Genomic DNA, 21,085 nt, shown 5'->3' with positions numbered 1-21,085 from the left:
CAAAATATTGAAGGAGAGGAGGCCTTAAGCTTCCCTGAGGGAATTAGAATATGGGGCCCTCGAAAGCCAGGTCTGGAGGAAGATCACAGAGCCCCCTACCTGGCCTGGAGCTTGCCGGAAAGGGCGTGGTGGGTAAGCGGTGAACACCAGTATCCCACACTTTCAGCGGTACTTGTGAACATTAGTGTGTAATTGCATGCAAAGCCATTTGCCTCAGTTTCCCAGGAGCTCCCAGGAGCCTCAGCTTCTCAACTTGAAAAGGAATCAGGCTTTGGTACCAGACTCTCTAAGTCAAAATCCAGTTCAGACATATAGTAGTTGTGCGATTTGAGCTGGCTGCGTGGCTTTTCTGAGCCTCGCTTTTTTTGTGTGAAATATGGGGAAACAGTGTCTGCCTGATGGGACGAAGTATTCAATTAGAGCACTTAGGAGCTGTGCAAACACTGACGATGCCTGGCTGACAGCTACGAAATGTGTCAGGAGGTGGGGAAGGACACCACTTTCCTGTGTGTGCAGAGATCTCTGCCTGGGTGCTAGCTTATCCAGGGCCCGTAGGAGGCTCCTGGGTCCCCCACCCCAACATGCTTATTCTCCCACCAAGGAAGGAGGAGACAGGTGACCATGTTTGGGAAAGCCTACCTGTCATCACACACAGCAGCAGACTGTCAGAGCCAGGCTCTTCAGCTTCAGTTTGACAACCCCAGCAACCCATAAGATAGCCACACATCACTTCAAAATAGTTTTAATTCGTCAAATCCATTAACTAAAAGTGAGCAAAAAATCCCTGTCTTCTTGTCCTCGAGCTTGTGAATGCCATAAATCTTACTTCAGAAGAAGCTATTCAGGAAACTCCACAAGCAATGGAACTACTGGTGCTGATTTACTGGACATCAAAGACGTGTTGAGCACCTACTATGTGCCATGCCCCAAGCTACTATGCGTTCCAGCCATTGGCCCAACTTCCATGTGATGGTGTGTCCCTCGGATCTGTTTAGCTCTGGTTTCTTCTCTGTCTTCTCTTTCAGGGATATTTCACAAAACCATAGCTTGTAAATACTGTCTGATGATTCTTAACAGTGCATCTTTGGGCCCACGCTCCACATCCCTGCATCCAACTACCTACTCTCCATCTGGATCTCACCGAGATTTCAAACTTACACAAGCCTCAAATAAAACTCTTGGCTCTCTCACCCCAAGTCTCCCCCCCATTTTTGTTGCCTGCCCCACCTTCCAACCAGTCTCAGGCTACAAATCTAGAAGCCACCCTTGAATCCTCTCTCCCCCTCACATTCTACATCCTGTCCATCAAGAAATTGTGTTTGCTCCACCTCAAATATGTCCTAAGATTGCTTCTCATGACCCCCCAAATATTGGAGTCATCCTATATTCTCTGATTTCATGATACCGCTTGTCCTAAGAGGGTCCATGACATTTCTTATCAACAACAACAACAACAACAACAAAGTCACCTTTAATTATTCCTGGGAGATTCCTCAACCCTTATGGACATTGATGAATGATCCTGAGGCCTTGTGAGTCCAGCGTAGGGACCCAGTGGCCGTGGCCCTTCAGAGAAATCTGGGCCCTGGACCAGCTCTACGCCCCACTTCAGAAACCAGCAAGGTGTGGCTTTATATGTAGATGTGATTGTTGAACAGTTATAAATAAAAATTTATTACACGCAGTCATATTACAAACACACTGAAAAAGTTCATGTTTAAAGGACCCCATAGCAAATCCTTTCATAAAGGGTAAAATTCTTATGCTGAATGATCACCCCTTAATTCGCCGGCACAGTAAATGTGTTTGCATAGGTCGTATTTTCCTAAAGCAGGGGGCACTGGTGTGACGGTCCTGGAAGTTTGGCTCACCCGAGAGGGACAGACTCTGCGGCTAGAGAGGTCATCACGTGGAGATGACAGACAGGTCGTTTCTTCGGAGAGATGTGTCTGTGAACATGGCTCCCTTGTCCTGGAAGAAGACGCGGCGAAAAATTTTCCTCCATTCATTCCTGAACAGGGACATGTTGTAGAGAATGGGGTTCAGGGCCGAGTTGGCGAAGGTGAAGGCCACCACCCAGAAGAAGAGGGACGGCCAGATGACCAGGTCCTGCTTGAAGCTCTGGATCAGGATGAGCAGGATGGTGATGATGATGGGGCTCCACATGATGAAGAAGGAGATCATGAGCAGGAAGAGGGTGCGGAAGAGTCGGAAGTCCTGCTGGGACACGCGGACCTGGTGGCTCTCCGAGTAGGCCAGGCTCACCGTCAGCCTCCTCCGGGACGCCTTGGTGATCTGCGGGGACACAACGCGGCCAGAGCCACAGTTTACTGCGGGGCGCCAGGGAGTTTTGACTCAGGAGCAGCAGAGTTGGAATCTGCTGCCCCCGCTGCACTGGGACTGCTTTGGGCAGAGAGAGCCCCCCCTTTTTAGAGGTTGGTCCAGCCCTCAGGGCGCTGAAGAAACAGGGCGCCTGGGTGGACCCCTGAGAAACAAGGCAGAAGCAAACCATCCACATGTAGAAGCGAAAGGCCTGACTCGGACGGTGTAGGAGAGGGGTCGGAGAACAGGAGCACAGGCTTTGGTCTGAATGTGTCCTTCCCCCAAGGTCATCTGTTAAAACCTAACCCCCAAGGTGCTGCTATTAGGAGGTGGGGGCCTTTGAGAGATGAGCAGGTTAGGGAGGAAGCCCTCCTGAGTGGGATTAGTGCCCTTAAGAAGAGGTGAAGGGGTTAAAAAATACAAATTGGCAGTTACAGGGTAGTCGTGGGGATGTAGTCAATAATATTGTAATAACTATGTATGTGTCAGGTGGGTACTAGGCTTACCGGGGGGATCACTTTGTAAGTTATGTAAGTGTCTAACCACTATGCTGTACACCTGAAAAACTAATATAATATTGAATATCAACTGTAATTTAAAAATTCTTTAAATTAGAAAAGAGGCCTGAGAGAGCTTCCTGGGCACTGCTGCCATGTGAAGGCACAGTGCCAAGTCAGCAGTCTGCAGCCTGGAAGAGGGTTCTCACCAGGACCCCACCATGCTGACACCCTGATTTTGGACTTCCAGCCCCCAGAACTATGAGAAATAAATTTCTACTGTTTATAAACCACGCAGTCTGTGGTATTTTGTTATGACAGTCCAAAGAGACTGAGACACACATCTTCCCTGTTGTGTCTTTTTGTGAAAAAGTATTGATTGTATAAAAGCCAAATGTGCTGAAGATACAAACTTAAACAACATGATGCTGAAGGAGTCTGGGTGGGGCTGAGACTGGCATTTCTCACAAGCTCCCACGTGCACCGCTGCTGCTGGTCCGAGACCCACCCTTTGAGTAGCAAGGCCTGTGCACCCCTTTGTTGTATAGGTGAGGAAGCAGGCCCCTGAGGGAGAGTTTAGCTTTGAAGCGTTCACTTCAGAGAGCAAAAGCCCCTCAGAAGCTGAGTCTGTGAGAGAGGAGGTGGGGCTTCCGCTTAAGTGTGACTCCCAGGCACAGGGTGGCGGGCTGGCTGGGTGGGTCTGACACCCTGGGGGCTGGAAAGGGTCCGGTGTTCAGGTGCAGGCCGCCCTGAGGACATACAGCGTCCTGCCTTTATGCCTAATTCCAACTGTCCTTTAAGCACAGCCAGAGGGCAGAAGGGCCACTGTCCCCTATCACTTGCTCAGCTTCAATAGTACCCAGTTTTGGGAGGCGAGAGGGACGAAGGTTTGTGACGGCGAATAGGGGACAAACTGGTGCACAAACTGGTGTGATGGGTGGGGCACTGTACATGTTAGCCTGACATGCTTTGTTCCAGCCTGTGACCACTGTCCCCAGGGAAGGGATCATATTCAGAATGTCTCGGTTACATTTACGATCCTCGCTAACTCCCATTTGTTTAGTCTGGCCCTGTGTCCTTCTGCCGTAGCCACACAGTGGGTGCTTACATGTTTGGAGACTTTAATGGCCACAAATCTCATTAGCTGGCCTCCCTAGGCCCATCCCCTAAGATTCTTGAATCTCAAGAGAGGAGGAAATTTGAAAGCAATTAGCACAACTCACAGTTTGGGCAAGTTTAACTCCAAGATCACAACGGCTTAAAATAGTCTCCTTAGAATACTTCTCACTAGTTAATTAGAGGATAGCTGTTTAATTATGATTAAATGCAATTGCTTGCTTGCTTCTGTGCCGTAGCTTAGGCCCACCTCTTGGTGATGGAGATCAGGGAACAGATGCTGAGTGAACTGAGCCCTTTCTTTCCCACCTACTCCCCAACAACAGTAGGAATCAGGATAGCTGGGCTCTAAGGAGGGCTCCATGTGCCAGGCACTGTGCTACCATTTATTTTGATAAATTATCACATTTCATTTTTATAGCTACTCTTTAGATTGGTACTATTATTATTCTCACTTTGGAGATGAGGCTATTGAATCACAGGCAATTTGAGTAACTTGCTGAAGGTTACTCCACTGGCTCTCCATGGTCAAAGCCCCCATCTGTGCAAACCCAGCTTAGTTGAGCTAAAGATGAGCCACATCATAAAAGGCTCCAGAGGGGCTGCCATCCTCTTCAGCCCTCCCTGCCACTGCTTGTTCTGCAGGGTGGGGCTGCTCAGGAGATATAACCCACCATCTCAGACTCACATGCTTGAGGTCAGGTTGGCACATCCAAGTCTGGAAGCTGCTGTGTAGAATCAAAGTTAGAACATGGTTCAGGTGAAAGCTAGTTAATCTGAGACTACCTTGGCCAATAGATCTGGGAGAATAACAGCTGGGCAGGTTGGTAGATGGGCAGCCTGCAGGGGAAATGCCACCACCTCTGAGTAGGGGTGTCACTCTAGTCCTAAGTGCAGCCTGGTGGGCACATAAGGAATGATTCCAAAAGCAGCCTCATTGCTTGTGCTGCCCGTAATGCCCTGCCAAGAAGGAAGGAGTCCCTGGTACAGTGTTATAAATTTTTTTTGAATGAATGATGTTGATGAAAGTTCATATTTATTGAAAACTTAAGTGCCAGGCCCTATACATATCACTTGATTTATCTCTTTAAATTCTCCCCACAATTCTGCGACATATGTACTTTGAAGATCCTCATTTTACAGATGAAGAAACTGAGGCTCAAAAGAGGCTAAGCAACTTGCCCAACAGTACCCAACAGTTGCAGAGCTGAGCTTCAAACCTTGGGCAGTCTGACTCCAGCCCATACTCTTAGTCTTAAACTAGTTCCTTCCTACCCTCTACTGTCTCTATCAATGGAAAGCCTCTGCCCAGCCTATAATGCCAGGAACTGTGAGAAGGAAGGCTTCCTGGTTCACTTTCTGCTTGGCATCCTGCAGTGCTTCTTTTCAGGTAGTCACATGACACTCGCCACATATACTGTGTGATAGACGCTGAAGCGTCATTCTTAGCTCTGCACCCCAGCTCCCCGGGTGCTGGGCTGCCCTGTGGCTTCTGTGCCTGACAGTGACTGTGAGCAAACAGACAAATTGGGTTGACTCATGAGCCAAGTGGATAAGTGGTTGGGTCTTTTTATAGCACTGACTGTTGCTACTATTTCCTTCTGTCCATAGTTCCAGCAACTTTCAGGGGATGAGAAGGAAAATGGGCCCATTATAATGAAATGTGGCTCCTCTCCTCTTCCCCTCCCCACACTAGATGACAAGACTAGGGCCTTAAATGTCCCTGGCATTGGGCAGAATGCTTGCTTGATGTGCTTTTAAACTAAATGCTCAATTAACTTCTGAGGATTAATTTTAATACTTAAAACAAGCCTATGGGGTAGGTTCTGTCATTTCCCCATTTGAAGACAAGAGACAGAGGCTCTGAGAAATGAAGTGACTTGAGCAAAGCCTCTCCGTCAAGTGGGAGGTGGGGCCGGTGTACCTCAGGCAAGGCACCTGAGTTCTTTACTGGGTAAACTGCTGCAAGGAGAGAGGACAGCGCTCCGGGAATGTGGTCCACAGCCACCTGCATTAGTCACCTGCACTTGATAAAATGCACCTGGTTGGGCCCACCTTCAGCCATTCTGATTCTGTGGGTCGGAATGGGGCTCAGAAATCTGCACTTTTCATAAACTCCCCAGGTGAGTCTCGCCCGCTAAAGCATGAGAACTGTTGATCTAGGACAACAGGCTTGAGGTTTCCCCCAGACCTTTGAGGGGTCACTTTTTAAACTGTTCAAGAATTTTGCCTTCATCTGAAAGCCATGAAGGAACCTTCTCTCCGCCTTACACCCTTTGCCACTCTGTGCCACCAGCCCATGGTTGTTGACAGGTGGGTGCGGGGAGAGGTTGCTCCCCACTGACTCAGCTCAAGTCCCCGGGCACTGGGTCTCCTTGGGGGCTGCTTGGTCAATCAGCAACTGCCTGATTAGAATCATCAGACAATAGCCTCCATCTCTCTCCAGACGGCCCACTTCCCTTTCCGTCATTCACAAACAGGCCTCAAAGCTGGGAAGTGAGGGTCAGTCGGGCTTGGAGAAAGGGCTGCATGCTCACTACCTAACACCTTCCCGCTTAGCAGAAACACATTTTGTTTCTCAGTTAAGCTCTGAGATAGAAAAGCATTTTCCAACTTTAAGCCACAGACTCACTCCCATGCAATAAATATTTATTAAGCCCCTACTATGTGCCAAGCACTCTTATAGGTGCTGGATATACAGCAAAAAGTAAGGGTACCCTGCCCACCCTGCACTTCCAGTCTAGGGCGCAGTAGGGAATCGGAAAACAAGTAAGAAGCATACAGACTGCCACAAAGGGTAGAAGCACTGCATCTTGTGGCAGTGGTTGCTAGGTGACAATATAAACCAAGCCCCAACAGCTAACATTGACAGCCTGATCGAAGGTACTTGGGAGTGGCTGGGAGACTATTCCCTGGGACACTGTTGATTGGAAAAAGCCACTGAAGATGTATAGCATGGCTGAGTCATGAGTAAAAAGGAAGCAGGGAAGGCAGAAGGGCAGATAAGGCCACTGCCCTGAGCACTTGAAGTGGCCCCTGAAGGGAAGAGCCCAGGTGACGTCTGTCGGCTCTCAATCCCCGACCAGGGCAGAACCAGCAAGTAGGGTGGGGACTTTAAAGCAGTTTCCCATAAGAGATTCATGGAGCTCCAGTCCAGAGAGATGCTCTGTGGGCAATAGAGAGTCCTGCTGTCAGATTTAGCAATGCTGCCTCCTCTTTTCCTGTGTTGGAGATCCCCAAAGTACATTCACATAATAAAGGCTCTGAGAAGTCCTGCAGCAAAGAAATCCATTTAACTTTGATTAACCTAGCATTTCCCAAACTCATTTGATCATGGAACCCTTTCTAATATCTAACAAACCATGGAGTTCTAGAGAAAGCTTTAGGGGGACTGTTTTAGAGGAATAAAAGATCAGGGTGATTTGTAAGAGGCACTCCTCAGGTCTAGAGATGGAACCTGAGTTTGAGACAGTAGTACAGATGAAAGGTAGGGTTGGTGAGAAAGGGGTAGATGGTGTAGCTTTGTGTCCCATGGTTTCGAATGATTTGCTAATTGTGTCTCTATGGATATGGCTAATTAACACTGACATTCAACTGATTTTACAGAATTATGCTCTTGACAGAAAAACAGGAGAAAAGCTGCTTCAGTGTCTGTCTGAGTCTGAATGAATATCCCGAGGGAGAGAGACGCACACTGGGAGGGCCTGCCCAGACCCTCCATCCACCTGTCAGCAACTTACCTGCTGCCACGTTACCAGCCTGGCAAACCCACAGGTGCAAGGTGAGGACAAATGTTATAGTCCTCCCAGGAAATGGACAAGAGTTTTGCTAGTGAGTGGGGAGTAATTTTTTTTTAAAGTTTTATATTTGCATTAATGTTGTGATTTTCAAAATATTATCATATCTGCACTCTCATTTTGTTGTGTTAAACAACCACTGAGGCTCATTTAGCTCCAGAGAAAACTGAGGCCTATATTAGTTAAGTGACTTGCCTAAGGTCACACAGTAATAAAGCTTGGGCTAGAAGCCAAATCTTACGACTCTGTCCAGTGATTTTCCCTCTCCCCAAGAGGAGAAGGCACTGTTGGCCTTTCAGTGCCTTACTCTTTCAATGAGTGTTTGCTGAGCACTCACAATGCATAAGCCAGACCCCTGTTCTAGGCACTGGGCTGTAACAGTAAACAAAGTCTCTGCCTTCATGGAGCTTGCATTCTAATGGGAAAGACGGATGATATACAAATAAATCCACATAAGTGAAATACGACAGGAGTATATAAAGAGAACTAGAGAATTGTGAGGAGTCTCTCTGGGGAACACCTTTTTGAATAGAGACCTAAATGAAGGGGAGAATTGGCTCACAGAGGAATTTGGGGAACAGAGATCTAGGAGAGAAAATGGCAGGTGCAAAGGCCCTAAGGCAGCAGTGTTGACATGTGTAAGGAACAGCACCGAACCAACATGGACACAAGTGAGGGGAAGAGATGAGGTGAGAGAGGCAGGTAGGGGCCAAATCATACAGAGCCTTAAGGAGGTGTCCTCTTATCCAATTCATCACTCCCCAGATATTCTGCACATAAACCCATGGCCGGCCTTTGGTTCTTGCTATCATAGACCCCAGGACAGCTCCCATCACTTTCTTTACACTTCCCCGAGCTCATCAGGGCTCTGGGGGTTGGTGGGAAACCTTTCCATAGAATAAGTCAGTCCTCTCTCAGCAGGCAGCTGAGAAGTATGAGACATAAGTGAAAGGAGAAGACCAGAGCCCTCTTGGCTTCTAAGGAACTCTGGGTTTAAATTTTGATACTGCTGCTTATGAGCTGTGTGACCTTGGGCAAGTTACTTAACCTCTCTGTAACTGTCATTCTTAGTAGGATTAAATGAGTTAGTTCCTAACATACTGTAAACACTACATAAATATTTGTTAAATAATTTTTAGATTATTTCTACATTTCTACATCTCTGGACATTCTACATTTTCCTTTCTTTTCCTCTCACTTCTTTTCTTTTAACATAATGATAACAGCTAACACTCACATAGCACTTACACATGCCAGGCCCTATTGCAGGCACTTTACAGACCTAACTCTAGGCCTGAACTGGCCTCAAACCCTTAAAAGTCCCAGGTTGGGGGCAAGGGAGGGGTCACTTAAAGGAGGGTCAGAAGTCAACTGATGGAGGAGAGTCTAGGGAATAACATGAGGAGGCCATTTCCCACAGGACCCAGGGATTAGCAGCCCTTGATGGAGGTGGGCCTGGCTTTGGGTTTTGAGCATCTAAGAAGATGACAGATATTCAGCTACAAAGAAAGGGCCATAAAAGTGGCCAGACAGCAAGCAGGACCTACAGGGCCCCACTTCAATATCCCTGTTTGCCAGATGACCCATAATATGCTATAAAACCAAGATTCAACAACTGTAAACCTCTGAGAGGACTCAAAGGCTTTGCATTAGACCTTCTCAAACAAGCATGAACACACATACATGCTATTTGCCTGAGCCAGCACCGTATGTGTAAACAGGCTGCCTCCAGAGGTAAGAAACAGGCTGGCAGGTCTTTTTTATGTCCCTGTACATGCTTGCTCCAAAGGTAGAGACCATGGCTGTTTCAGCCTGCTTCTGAAAGGCACGTTTCCGGGACATGGAGGGGGCAGCCAGTGGAAGGCGACTGGTGGAAGCCTCGGGTAAGGCTCTGTTTGCGGTGCTGTTCCTGGGAGCTGTGGTCAGTTTGCCAGCTGTGCATGTATGCTGGGTGTGCTTTTCTGTGTGTAGATTATACTTTAATAAAAAGTTTCAGAAGTGTGTATTCTCTCATGACATTGCTGTGTGTGGTAGGGAAACAAGGACACAATCCAAAAGCCCACAAAGTAAATTATGTCACAGCTATATGACAGAAGATCATCAAACCATTAGAAATACGGAGGTGGAGATAAAGGAACTGATATGAAGGGTTATGATACAGTGTTAAGCGAAAAAAGGAAGTTAAAAAATAGATAGTATTATCTCAAATCTGAAAAAAAATTAGTTCGGCCATGACAAATAGCTGATATTTGATCATTTTACATAGTTTATCAGATATATATAGCATAAAAGCATGTATATAGGTAAATTTATGAGAAAAATAAACTGAAAAAAATACAATGATTTGTTAACAATGGGGGCAGAATAGATCTTCAGTTTCTGTGTTCTGCATTCTATATTTCTTTAGTGTTTTGTAATACACTTGTATTTGGTGATTAGTGAAAAATAATAATAATCATAAGGGTATAATTTCCTTTTTGCAGAGGGGATAGACCTGGGCAGTGAACCAGAATTGAAATGGAGTGAACACAAAGGTAACTTCTGACCCAGAAATGCTAAGATTCCTCAAGTACCCGGAACCTGAGTGAAGTTCAGCTTCGGTCTGGAAGCAAACGTACCTGTAAAATTTTGGAGTAACTGATCACAATGAGCAGTCCTGGCACCAAGAAGTTCAGAGTAACAAATGAAACATCCCAGGAGATTTCTCCGGCAATGCTGGGCCAAACCAGTGTGCAAATCAGAATTTCCTAGTCACAAAAAAGAAGAGAAAGTCATGTAAATGCTGGATTCTTATTCGGCCTTTACCTCAGTTCCAGTTGGGGGCTACCTGGCACTGTGACACTGTTGTATTAGTTACACTACTCCACAACTGGCAAGAAGTCCCAGAGCCCCTTTCACTGCCCACACAACCCCACTTACAAATCATTTGCCTCTGACCTCAGAATAACCACAATTATTATTCCCATTCTCCAGGGGAGACAACCGGGCCTCAAGGCCACAGGCCGGTAAGAACTGAAATGAGCTGCAAAGAGCCTTTGAGCCTTTTCTTCCGAGTCCTTCATTTTACAGGCAAAAAACTGATCCCTGAGGTTCTGTAGACTGGAAGTGACATGTTACATATAAGCATGCCAAAACAGGAACAAGGCAACAGGGTCCATGTTAAGGCATTAAGTGTTCGTTTGGGGATGTTCAAACGTCTACAAAATGTCACTCTGCATCAGAGAAGGGCATGGCTTACTTCAAGGCAATGCTGGTGCCCAGACTCGGGAGCTCCGAACCTGTGTACCTTTCCTCCAGAGGAGCACACTGCAGCCCCGAGTAAGACGCAAGCACAAGCCTTTATCAGTTCAAGTGGTGAAACCACTGGAATGTGGCCAAAGAGCCTGAAGGTTTGTGACTTTTCTGCTGCCACTGTGCTGTGTTGAATTCAAATATTTGGCACTAATACAAACCTCAAAACAGTGGGGACATCACTGAAGAGTTATTAAGAGATGCTGCAACACTATTTAATAATTAAGAGATGCTGCATAATTATTATTTCCATTCTCCAGGGAATCTCTTAATAATAATAATAATAATAATAATAATAATAATAGATGCTGCAAACAAAAAAATAGGTCAATGAAGAGTCCTATCTATCTGTCTGTCTATCTGTCTATCTATTCCTCCATTTCTCCTCCCAAACACAAATGTTCTGTGCCTGCTTGACTTATAGGAACAAAATTGTTTAGAAAACAAGTTACCCTTCCAGGCATGTAGAATACATTTTTAAGAGCACATTTGTGTAAAAAGGCCACATTATTGATTTTTGGTGAACAAGCATCTTAACCAATGTCCAGAAGAAATATTATCATCCATAGCACCATTCATTCATTCATTCATTCATTCATTCAATATTTATTGAATGCTATACTAGGCAAAGGCAAAAAATTTTTATAATTTCTCACCATGTATCATAATTAGGTGGCCAAACTCAAAATACAGTCAAACAGTCCCTTCTTCTCCTATTCAGTACTAACAAAGCACTTAGCTGTGGGAGGCAGCACTTGACATACATTATCTCATTGAATCTTCACAACAACCTTATTGAAATGCATTTCTATTTTTCCCATTACAGAGAGAAGAAAACTAAGGCTTAGAAACATCCTCCTAAAATAATAGTTTATAACACTGATGATGTTGTGTTTTTTAATCATATAACATTTTCCCAAAAGAGCTAAGACCTACTGTGGTAGGCAGTTAGATATAAGCAGAACAAGTACAAAGGGCCAGGTACAGAAGGTCACCAGGGTAGAGAGCCCCAGGTGCCTAACAAAGAGCAAAGTTGGGAAAACAATGACCTCAGCCCCAGGGTAACCTTTCCTCCCCTAGTATATCGATGGTCATGCAGTTCAGACCCTCCCCTGACCTTTCCTCCCCTGGCATATTGCTAGTCATGTGGAGAACATGACCCTGAAAGGACATATCTGGAAAGCTGATGAATCTTCTATTGGGATTCTTTGAGACGTCCAGATAAAGACTCTCAAGACGGAGGACCCGGTGTGCTCTCCCTCCCAGAAGCACCCCCGCACCTTTCCCTTCCCCCTCTTGCTCCTCCAGGCACATTTTCCTTGCTTCTCTCTTTCTCCTTAGCTCCAAGGGCCTCTGTAACTTGTTTCCTAAGTCCGTTTCTTCTACTGATCACTTCCTCTGTGTCTATAACTTTCCAAATAAACTTTCTCTTATAGTTTGAGTCTTGGCTCTGAATTCTTTCTTAGCCAGAACTCAAGTACCAAGGTTGCTGAAACAAGGTCCAGTCTGACCCCACCGATCTAACACCTGGTGCCATTCTCCCTGCCAATGCTACCAAGAAAACACGAAGGCAAGTCAAGCAGAGAAAAAAGATTTAATTATATTTGTACCTTGAAAGGGTGGGGAGCTGAGAATGCTGCTTCCTTTTCCTATTTTGTTGGAATGGCTCACAAATGCACTGGGCATTTCAAAAACTTGTTCCTCCATCTCCATCCCCACTGTCCACGCCTGACTGGAGAAAGTTTACTGGATCTTTCTACATTTGGGTGACTGAAAAGAAGCTTGTGACTCAAGGGTCTCTGAATATTGGCAGAGGGTGTCCACAGCTCTTTAGATAATCCACGCAGCCTGTGCTTGGACTCAGCCCCCTGCCCATCATGGGCCCCTCGTTCTATTACGTTGGTGGGCAACATGTGCTGACAGATATGCTGAAGCAGAAATCGGGAAAAAAACAGATTCCAGACCTGAGTGTGACTTGATCTCTAATTTCAGTACGCGTGCATAGAGGACAGAAAAACAGATGATCCTAGTACCATTGCTTAAAATTCCCAAGGGGTCCCAACTCTTTCCAAAAGCCTTCTCCAGGATGTCTGCCAAAATCTCTCCAGGCTTAACATGCTTTTGTAGGAGAAGGTGTATTGACAGAGCAAGGTGTTCTCCCTACATCAGGGCACAAAAAGAGATCCCTAAACAATACGCTGGATTAGCCCAGTGTTGTGGAAGAAAATGTGTAGATGTAAATGAACAGGTGTGTACCTGTGCACGTAGCTACACGTACACACACACACATACACACACACACACACACACACACACAGAAGACTGGAAGGATAAACTGAACAGTGCCTGTCTCTAGGTGGGACTCTTAAGCTATTTTTATTCTTTTGGCTTATCTGAGTTATCTAAACTTTCTATAATCTGTATTATTTTTACAAGAGCAAAAAATGGCAATAAAAGTTAATTCTTAAGAGAAATGATGATGAAACATAGATGACCATGATAGTTTGGCAAAACTAACCAGCTCTTTTTTCAGCAAAGACCATGAACCTGTCCCAGGAAGCCTCCTAAATTCCATGCCTCTGACGAAGATGCTCTTTCCTTTGATTTGTGGCATGCACTCCAGGCACCGAGGGTAATGGGGAAGTGAGATAAGAACTGCACAGCATCCCATGCATGAACTAAGAGGCAGTGTGGCTGGCCTATGTGGACTAAATGACTGATTTACATGCCCTTTAGAAAGATTTATATGGCATCCTTGGATAATTGCAGTGTTTATTTTCTTTTAAAAAATGGAAAGAAAAAAAAAACAAGCACCAGGCCCACAGTCAGAGATCTAACTTGGTGCTACAATGTTGTTTCTGTGGACAAATCTATTTGACTTAACTCGTTTCGATTCTAGGCATTCTTTCCCAGGCTGTGACTTACAGGAGCTTGGCAGTGAGTCCAATCCGGGAGGTAGGGGCGTGAGTGTTACAATATTCTCTTCACATTTGAAATGCCTCCTGATTTTAAAAAGGAAATTTGAAAACCCAAAGTGCTGGGCCTGCTTTGTTTCTGAGCTACATAAGTAAAGCTGGCTGAGTCAACAGCAGTGTCCTCTAATTCGTTTGTTCAACCACTTATTGCTCGAGCCATGGTGGCTGAGCCACGGTGAGGCACAGAGACCATGGGCTTGGTCTCTGCCCTCAAGAAGGCTATCATGCAGTTGTGGAAGGAGAGGCTCTAGGAAACTCCAATGCAGGGCAGTGAGCTGGAAGCACCCAGAGATCTACAGGTGACGGGGAGAGTGGAGTCACCTGGTTAGGCTGAATCCTAGAGGGTTTGTGTCAGCTGTGTCTGAAAGGATGGGGCTTTAGCCAGGGGAATGGAGAAGCCAGAGCTCGGTGCCAGGACCAGGAGAGATGAAGGCAGGAGACCATGCACAACATGGTTAAATGTGACTTCTATCTTCCCCAGCCTAACCCTATACTCCTCCCTGGCACTCTGGTTCATTTCCATGGCTTCTTTTTGCAGATCATGCTAAAATCTACTTTTTTCAGCCCAGTCTTCTCCCGAACCCCAGATTCACCCCACTGCCCTGTGGACATTTCTTCAGGATTCCTCACAAGCATGTCAAGACTCCCATGCCCATTCCCAAAAGGTTCTGCCTCCTGCAGTCACTGACACAGGGCATGGAGCTGCCATTCTCCCAAGCTGCCAGAAACCTGAGTACTAGCCTTCTGCCTCTGCCTTCTCCTTCCCCACTCAGAGGGAACCTCTAAGTTCCACCTAGTAGCTATCAGGCCCACCTCTCCCAGACCACCCCTAAAGGGTTGTACCTGGCCCTTCGCCAGCTGGCCTCTGCCAAACCTTCTAGCACAACCTCTTGCTGACTTGTGGGCTATTTCCTGTGCCTGCAGCGTTCCTTCAGTCCCCCACATCCTTACTTGGCTCACTGCCTCTCATCTTCACACTCTGCAAGGTATCGTTCTTTTCTAAGACAGCTCCCCTGTGGACAGGGGCCTCTTTCGACAGGCACTGTTCAAATGCTGTCCTCTCCCCGCACTGGTCGACTCACAAGCAAATGTCACCAGATTCCAGCTGTTTCCTGTCAGTTTCTCTAATGATTCTTCTGATCGTTTTTTAAAAATATATTTTTTAATGGATTTTGAGAAGGGCGGGGGAAAGGGTGAGAGAGAAACATCAACTTGTTGTTCTACTTGCCTACGCATTCATTGGTTGATTCTCGCATGCGCCCTGACTGGGGATCGATCCTGCAACCCTGGCATACAGGACTACGCTCCAACCAGCTGAGCTAGTTGGCTAGGGCTCTAAAGATTCTTCTGGAGCACCCCTGGGGATTCCTCTGTAATTCATTCTTCCTTTCCCACCTCTTCAAACAAAAAAATGGAAGACTTCAAGGTCATTTTAAGGAACTGAGAATCCTACTTGGATATCTCCTCTCTTATCAGCTTCCCAACAGAAAAGAAAGAAAATATCAATGCAAGAGATGGACTTACTGTCTTAGATCTTAAGAGCATCCTCTAATGTCAACAAAGGCAAGTAAACTGTGTTTGTCTCCTCAGCCAACCCACACTCAATAGACACACAATGGCATTACTGGCCTGGTATTAAATCAGGGCAGGGTTTGGGCACTGGGACCAAGGGCTCCTAAGGAAATGTGAACTCATGAAAATGACACCAGGAGGAACAGATTGACCCATGCTAAATTCCAGTTCCATCTTTTGCCTGCTCTATGACATTAGGCATTTCTTCCTCCAGGAAATAAACATAAGAACACCTACTTGTCGGACTGAGTTCTGCCAGGGTCTGGGGCCATCTTCATGCTCAATAAATGTACCTCCTTGAAGAGGATGACAGTGTCTTGGTCATGTGACTCATGGTGAGGGCAGGGAGAGGGGTGCTCAGTAAATGTTTGTAGAATAAATGGGCAGCACATTCTGGCCAGGGTGAACAGTCCTCTCCACCTGCCAGTGAGGGTCACGTCCCACCGGGGCCACGGCACACACAGACAGGAATCCCGTTGGTACAGGCTGAGATGACCCGGCTGAGATGTCTAAGTTGCTAGGATGTGGCCACCCTCTTAAAATGGCAGTCTATTATTTTACAGCAACCAGAAAAATTACACTGTTTAAAGAATGTTTAAAATATTCATAAGCAAAGATAAGGAAACTAATAATAGCTGGCAATTCTTGAGCGCTTAACTGTGTCTGTGCCAGATGTTGGCCCATTCACTGAACATTAGTCCCCATGACAATCCTATAAAGTTAATATCTTCTATCAGGCCCATTTTGCAAATGAGGAAGACGAGGCATAGAGAGCAGGACCACTTGCCTCTGTCACACAGCTCCTAAGTGGCAGAGATAGGATTCAAACTCAGAACGTTTGACTCCAAAGCCCGCATCATAATACCAAATTGTGCGGCATTTTCTGGAATGCCTACTATTTCATCTTCCCTCCAGGGAAAGTTTTAGAGAGTCTGGTCACTCTGAACTGCTGAGTGTCCACTGCCCAGGTGGACAAAGGGAACCATGCTCCTGATTTGGTGGGGTTGGAGGATGGGGTGTCCAGATAAGCAGAAAGCTCCCTGGCCAGTGGTCCCTGAGGCTAGAGAGCCAGCTGGTGCTCAGGGTTAGTTCATTCTCTCTGCCTGTGGTTTGGGTAGGAAAATGTCCTCATTTCACAACCTCCATATTTTGTGTCCAAGTGGGAGGGGACAGGCCAAACCTACAGCCAGGAAGGGGGGAGTAGAGGACTGAGAAAACAAGCCTTTGCTAATTTTAATATGAGACTCAATTCAGTCTAGACCAGATCCTTCTGTCTCTCTCTCTTTTTTTTTAATAGTCATACTTCCTCCCCACAGCCATTTCTCATTCTTTTCAACTTATTTCTTAAACCACTGAGCCTGTTTGCTCACCTATAAAATGAGATGTTTCCTGCACCCTCAGGTTATAGCCTTTGAGGAACCTGGTTTTTTTCTAATAATTGGCTTACTGGCAGGTGTGTGGGTATGTGGGGGAGGGGAGGCATAACACAAAGTGGAAAAGACAAAGAGGTTTGAGAGCTGGAAAGGACTGTCGAATTTTCATTACAAGCTCCCTCTCCCCACTTCTACTAATTTCCAGGAACAGGGCTCCTGTAGCCAACTCACCCGGCCCCCAGTCTACAGCGGTGCTGTGCAGGCCCATTCTCTCCCTGTGGCTTTGCCCAAATCCCTCTCCTAAGGCTCTGAAGACCAAGGAGGTGTTTCCAAATTAAAACAAGAGGGGTATGTGTGCTCTGCTTAAGAGGGATGGAGGGAAGGCCACCACGACACAGATCTCCATGGGAGCCCCTTGCAATGCAGCTCTGGTCATTCCCGAAGCGGAATGTGGACGCTTTGACCTCACACAGATGCCCCACCAGGGGTAAAACACAGAGTGGAAAGACACGGAAGGTCCCATCTGCGTGAGGCCCTCCTTGCTCAAACAACTGCCAGTGTCCACGTTGGCAGGCAGTTTTAGCCTGGGCTTTTGGCGTGGAGGTGACAAGAGTCTCATTTTCTAAGCCTTATTTGGCAGTTAAGTGGGAGTGTACTAAAACAATTGTAAAAGGAAGAGGCACAAGATACACATCTGGGAACATAAGATACTCTTAAGTTATATTCTTTTTGATCCCTAATTCCCTGAGTGCCATTTTTTTCTGAAGGAAAAAAAAATGGGGAGAAATCTCTCAAGTTCTGTGAAAAATACAGAAATACTGTAACTCAGTGAGAATAGCTTTAAAAAAACAAAAGACGAATGGCAGAGCCCCGGCTCCGAGCTGATGCAATTGGTAAGGCCTCGTCTTCCGCTTACGCGACAGGCATCTGTGTGACGCACCTTGATCCTTAGGTGTATCTGGGCAAAAAAGGACAAGCCTGCCCACTGAGCTAGGGTCCTTGGTCTCCTTATGCCAATGGCACCCGCCAGCCCAGCTAATCCTCCCGTTTCTGGCCCCCACTTGAAGAAACATGCCACAGGCTTACATATTCTTTGATCAAGTGCCACAGGGCTGAGCCAGTTCCTGCCCATTAGTCACAAAACAAACCAAACAAGCAAAACCCCACAACTATTCTCCACGAGAAAGAAACGATTAGGAAAGAGACTTTGAGGATTGATTTGTGTTAAAAAGATTCAGCTTACACGGGATGCAGACTTCTGCCCCACCCCCAGTAAAGGCCCGGTTGGTAGACTGGTCAGGGGTAACCCCCAGAGAAGCCCACCCCTGTGTCCAGGCTCTAGAAGACACCCCTGGGTAGGCCTGTCCTGGTCAGACTGCGGCCGTCTCCAAGCTCCAAGCTGCCCCCTCCCCCGCCCCAGGTGACTTCTCAACACACGCGTACCCCACCCCGGGCCTTCCTGCCTTCCCGCCCCGCCCCTGATCACAGCACATGCCTCTCCTTGGGGCTGTGCTTTGGGTCAGGCTTGCTCGGGGTGCCCCACACTCCCCCCAAGGCCAGAGGGGCCAAGAACCCAGCCTCAGCGGACCCGCGGGAAGGCTGAGCCGGGACGGAGGTGCAGACACCTGAGTCCTCCCCGACGCTCCCCGCAGGGCGCAGCGGACTAGCGCACAGGTGCTGACGGCCACGCCGCCCGCCGCTGACCTGCCCGCGCCGCCCAGGTCCCGCCGCCGGGTGAAGCGCGGCGCCCGGGAGCCCGCAGCGCCAACAGGCCCGCGACTCCGCAGCGCGGGGCCGGGGTGGGCCAGAACCAACGTCAGGAGCCGTCCGCAGAGCCTTCCACAGGCGGTGGGCACCCCCTCCCCCTTTCCTTCCCCTCCCCCATCCCGGCGACACCCGGCGACCTGGGTGCCCAGAACTCAGCTCATCAGCCCAGCCTCTGGGCTCTGCGAACATCTGGGGTGCCCGAGATGTTCTGAACCCTGCCACCATCCCAGGCTCCCAGGGTAAGGTCCCGAGGTCTAGTCTGATCCTTCCTTCTCGCAGTTGGAAAAACAGGCTCCACGAGGAAAAAATCACACCCCCGGTGGAGGCGGCATCGGGCCTGGGGCCCCTCGGTCTCTGTCCCCGCCTCCCCCGGCCCATCCGCACGCGCCTGCCCGCCGGCTCGCCAGCGGGGCCCGGCTCCCCGGCCCGAGGGGGCCGCCCGCACGGCGATCGCGGCCTCGGCGGCCTCACCTCAAGGGCGGTGCGACGGCGGGGCCGCCGCGCCCGGAGAGCGCAGAACGCACAGGACGCGGCTGGCCGCTCGGAGCCGAGCCCCGTCCGGCTGGCTGTGAAGCCCTCGCGATGCCATTACTTTTGCAACAGCCAGTGCCATTTGCAGGCATTTCGGGGACTCCACCGACAGCATTTTGGGGGCGCTTACGGGGCCCACATCGCAGGGTTGTCGTGAAATTTAAAAGCTAAACTTCCCCGCGTCTGAAGCAACGGGTAAGTGCAACTCAAGGCCCTTACTGTCGCGGTGAACCTTCAGCCCAGGTGCCCGCCCCCGACGGCCGCCCCGGCGCTCACCTGCTGGGAGCCCGGCAGCTGCTGCGGGACCACGCGGAAGAAGACGCAGAGGGGCAGCGCCGCGAGCGCCGAGTAGCCCCAGATGGCCGCGAGCAGCGCCGCCCGCGCCCTGCACCCCGGGCCGCGCGCGCCGCGCTGCAGGCGCACGATGCACACCACGCGCTCCAGGCTGACGGCCGCCAGCGTGAGGATGGTGACGCTGCCGCTCAGGCTCATCACGTAGAAGAGCAGGTGGCAGGCGGCCGGGCCCAGCAGCCAGGCCTCGGTCCAGCGCACGGCCAGCACGAGCGGGATGGCGCTGGTGAAGAGCAGGTCGGCGCAGAAAAGGTTGAGCACCAGGCAGGCGGTGGCGCCGCGGCGCCGTCGGCGCGCCACCAGCACCAGGGCGCCCACATTGCCCAGCAGCGACACCGCAAAGATGAGCGCCAGCACGACGGTCTCCACGGAGCTCAGCACCAGCCGGTGGTCGCCCTTGACCTCGGAGAAGAAGGAGAAGCGGGTTCGGTTGTCCCGCTCCAGGATGCGCGGGGGCCCGGCGCCCTCGGCCTGCGCGCAGTCAGGGGACATGCCGGGCGGCCGGCGGCCCGCAGCTGTCTGCGAGCGCGCTCATCCGGGAGGGACTGAGCGCCGAGGCCGGGAGGGGGAGGGAGGCGGTTGCGACACCTCCCCTCTGACCCCCTCCCGCCGAGGAGCTGGCGCCGGGCGCAGCGGGCCGAGCCGGGCGCGCGGGAACGAGGAAGTGCCCGGAGGCCGCGCGGGAAACGCCCGGCTGCGCCCGGCAGCGGGCTCGCTCCCGCAGGCAGGTCCGGGCCCCGCGAGGCCCCGCCTGGGGGGCCCTCAGAACCCCGAGGGCCTCTTCCCGTGGCACCCGCAGTGCGGAAGCCTTTACGCCACCTATTTGGCTAAACTTGATTTTAGGAGTGTCAGAGCGGGACTTGGGAGATCATTTTGGCCTCCGCTGTTCAGGCTTCGCCAGGGAAGCGCCACAGGTCTGGAGATAAATCCCAAAGCACCTTGCAATGGGACCTAGATTTGGGGGCGGGGGGCGACAGGGAGAGAATCTTTTATCATTGCTTAACAACATGTGACTTTGGGGGGATTGTTTCATCTCCCTGCGCCCCAAGTTTTTAAATCTATAAAATGGGAATAATAAGGCATCTCATTGGGTAATTATGAGGCTCATATAAAGAGATTAACAGAACACTTGACACACAGTACTTGCCTGTGAAGTGTCATCAATTATTAGTTACTGTAATTAAAATGCATGTAAATTTTGCATTCTGAGCAACGATATAAAATGCCTTCGTGTAAGAAAAGTGATCTTAAGTAAACGTGACACCCCAGGAGAACATTCCAAGACTTTCAGGTGCGCACACTGGTTGGGAATGTGCCTCAGGCACCCCAGTTTGACAAGTAATGGGAAATCAACCCCCCTGAGAGATGCGGAAATTAAGGCACAGGAGGAAGTGACTTGTCCAAGGAGGCCCCTGGTTAGTAATAAAGAGCCATGTCCCCTGCCCCACCTATTTCCACCACACCTAGGCTGTCTGGTTTTCTGTTACAGTAAG

At 48.9% G+C, this 21,085-nt stretch overlaps 1 protein-coding gene across 1 annotated transcript; it reads right to left on the bottom strand.

Annotated features, from left to right (window-relative positions):
• Positions 1–727: 727 nt before the first annotated feature.
• FFAR4 (free fatty acid receptor 4) lies at positions 728–20,312 on the bottom strand. The gene is made up of 3 exons (XM_081158456.1): positions 19,518–20,312; positions 10,351–10,479; positions 728–2,295 (listed from the first exon to the last, which is right to left on the bottom strand). Exons 1-3 carry the CDS (start codon positions 20,082–20,084, stop codon positions 1,906–1,908), a joined length of 1,086 nt encoding a protein of 361 aa, XP_081014582.1. The 5' UTR covers positions 20,085–20,312; the 3' UTR covers positions 728–1,905.
• Between the last annotated feature and the right edge of the window lie 773 nt (positions 20,313–21,085).

Source organism: Miniopterus schreibersii (genome assembly GCF_964146895.1).
Source record: "Miniopterus schreibersii genome assembly, chromosome: 14".
Taxonomy (NCBI): domain Eukaryota; kingdom Metazoa; phylum Chordata; class Mammalia; order Chiroptera; family Miniopteridae; genus Miniopterus; species Miniopterus schreibersii.
Note: the sequence above shows the minus strand (reverse complement) of the source record. Positions and strands in the feature narration are given on the sequence as shown.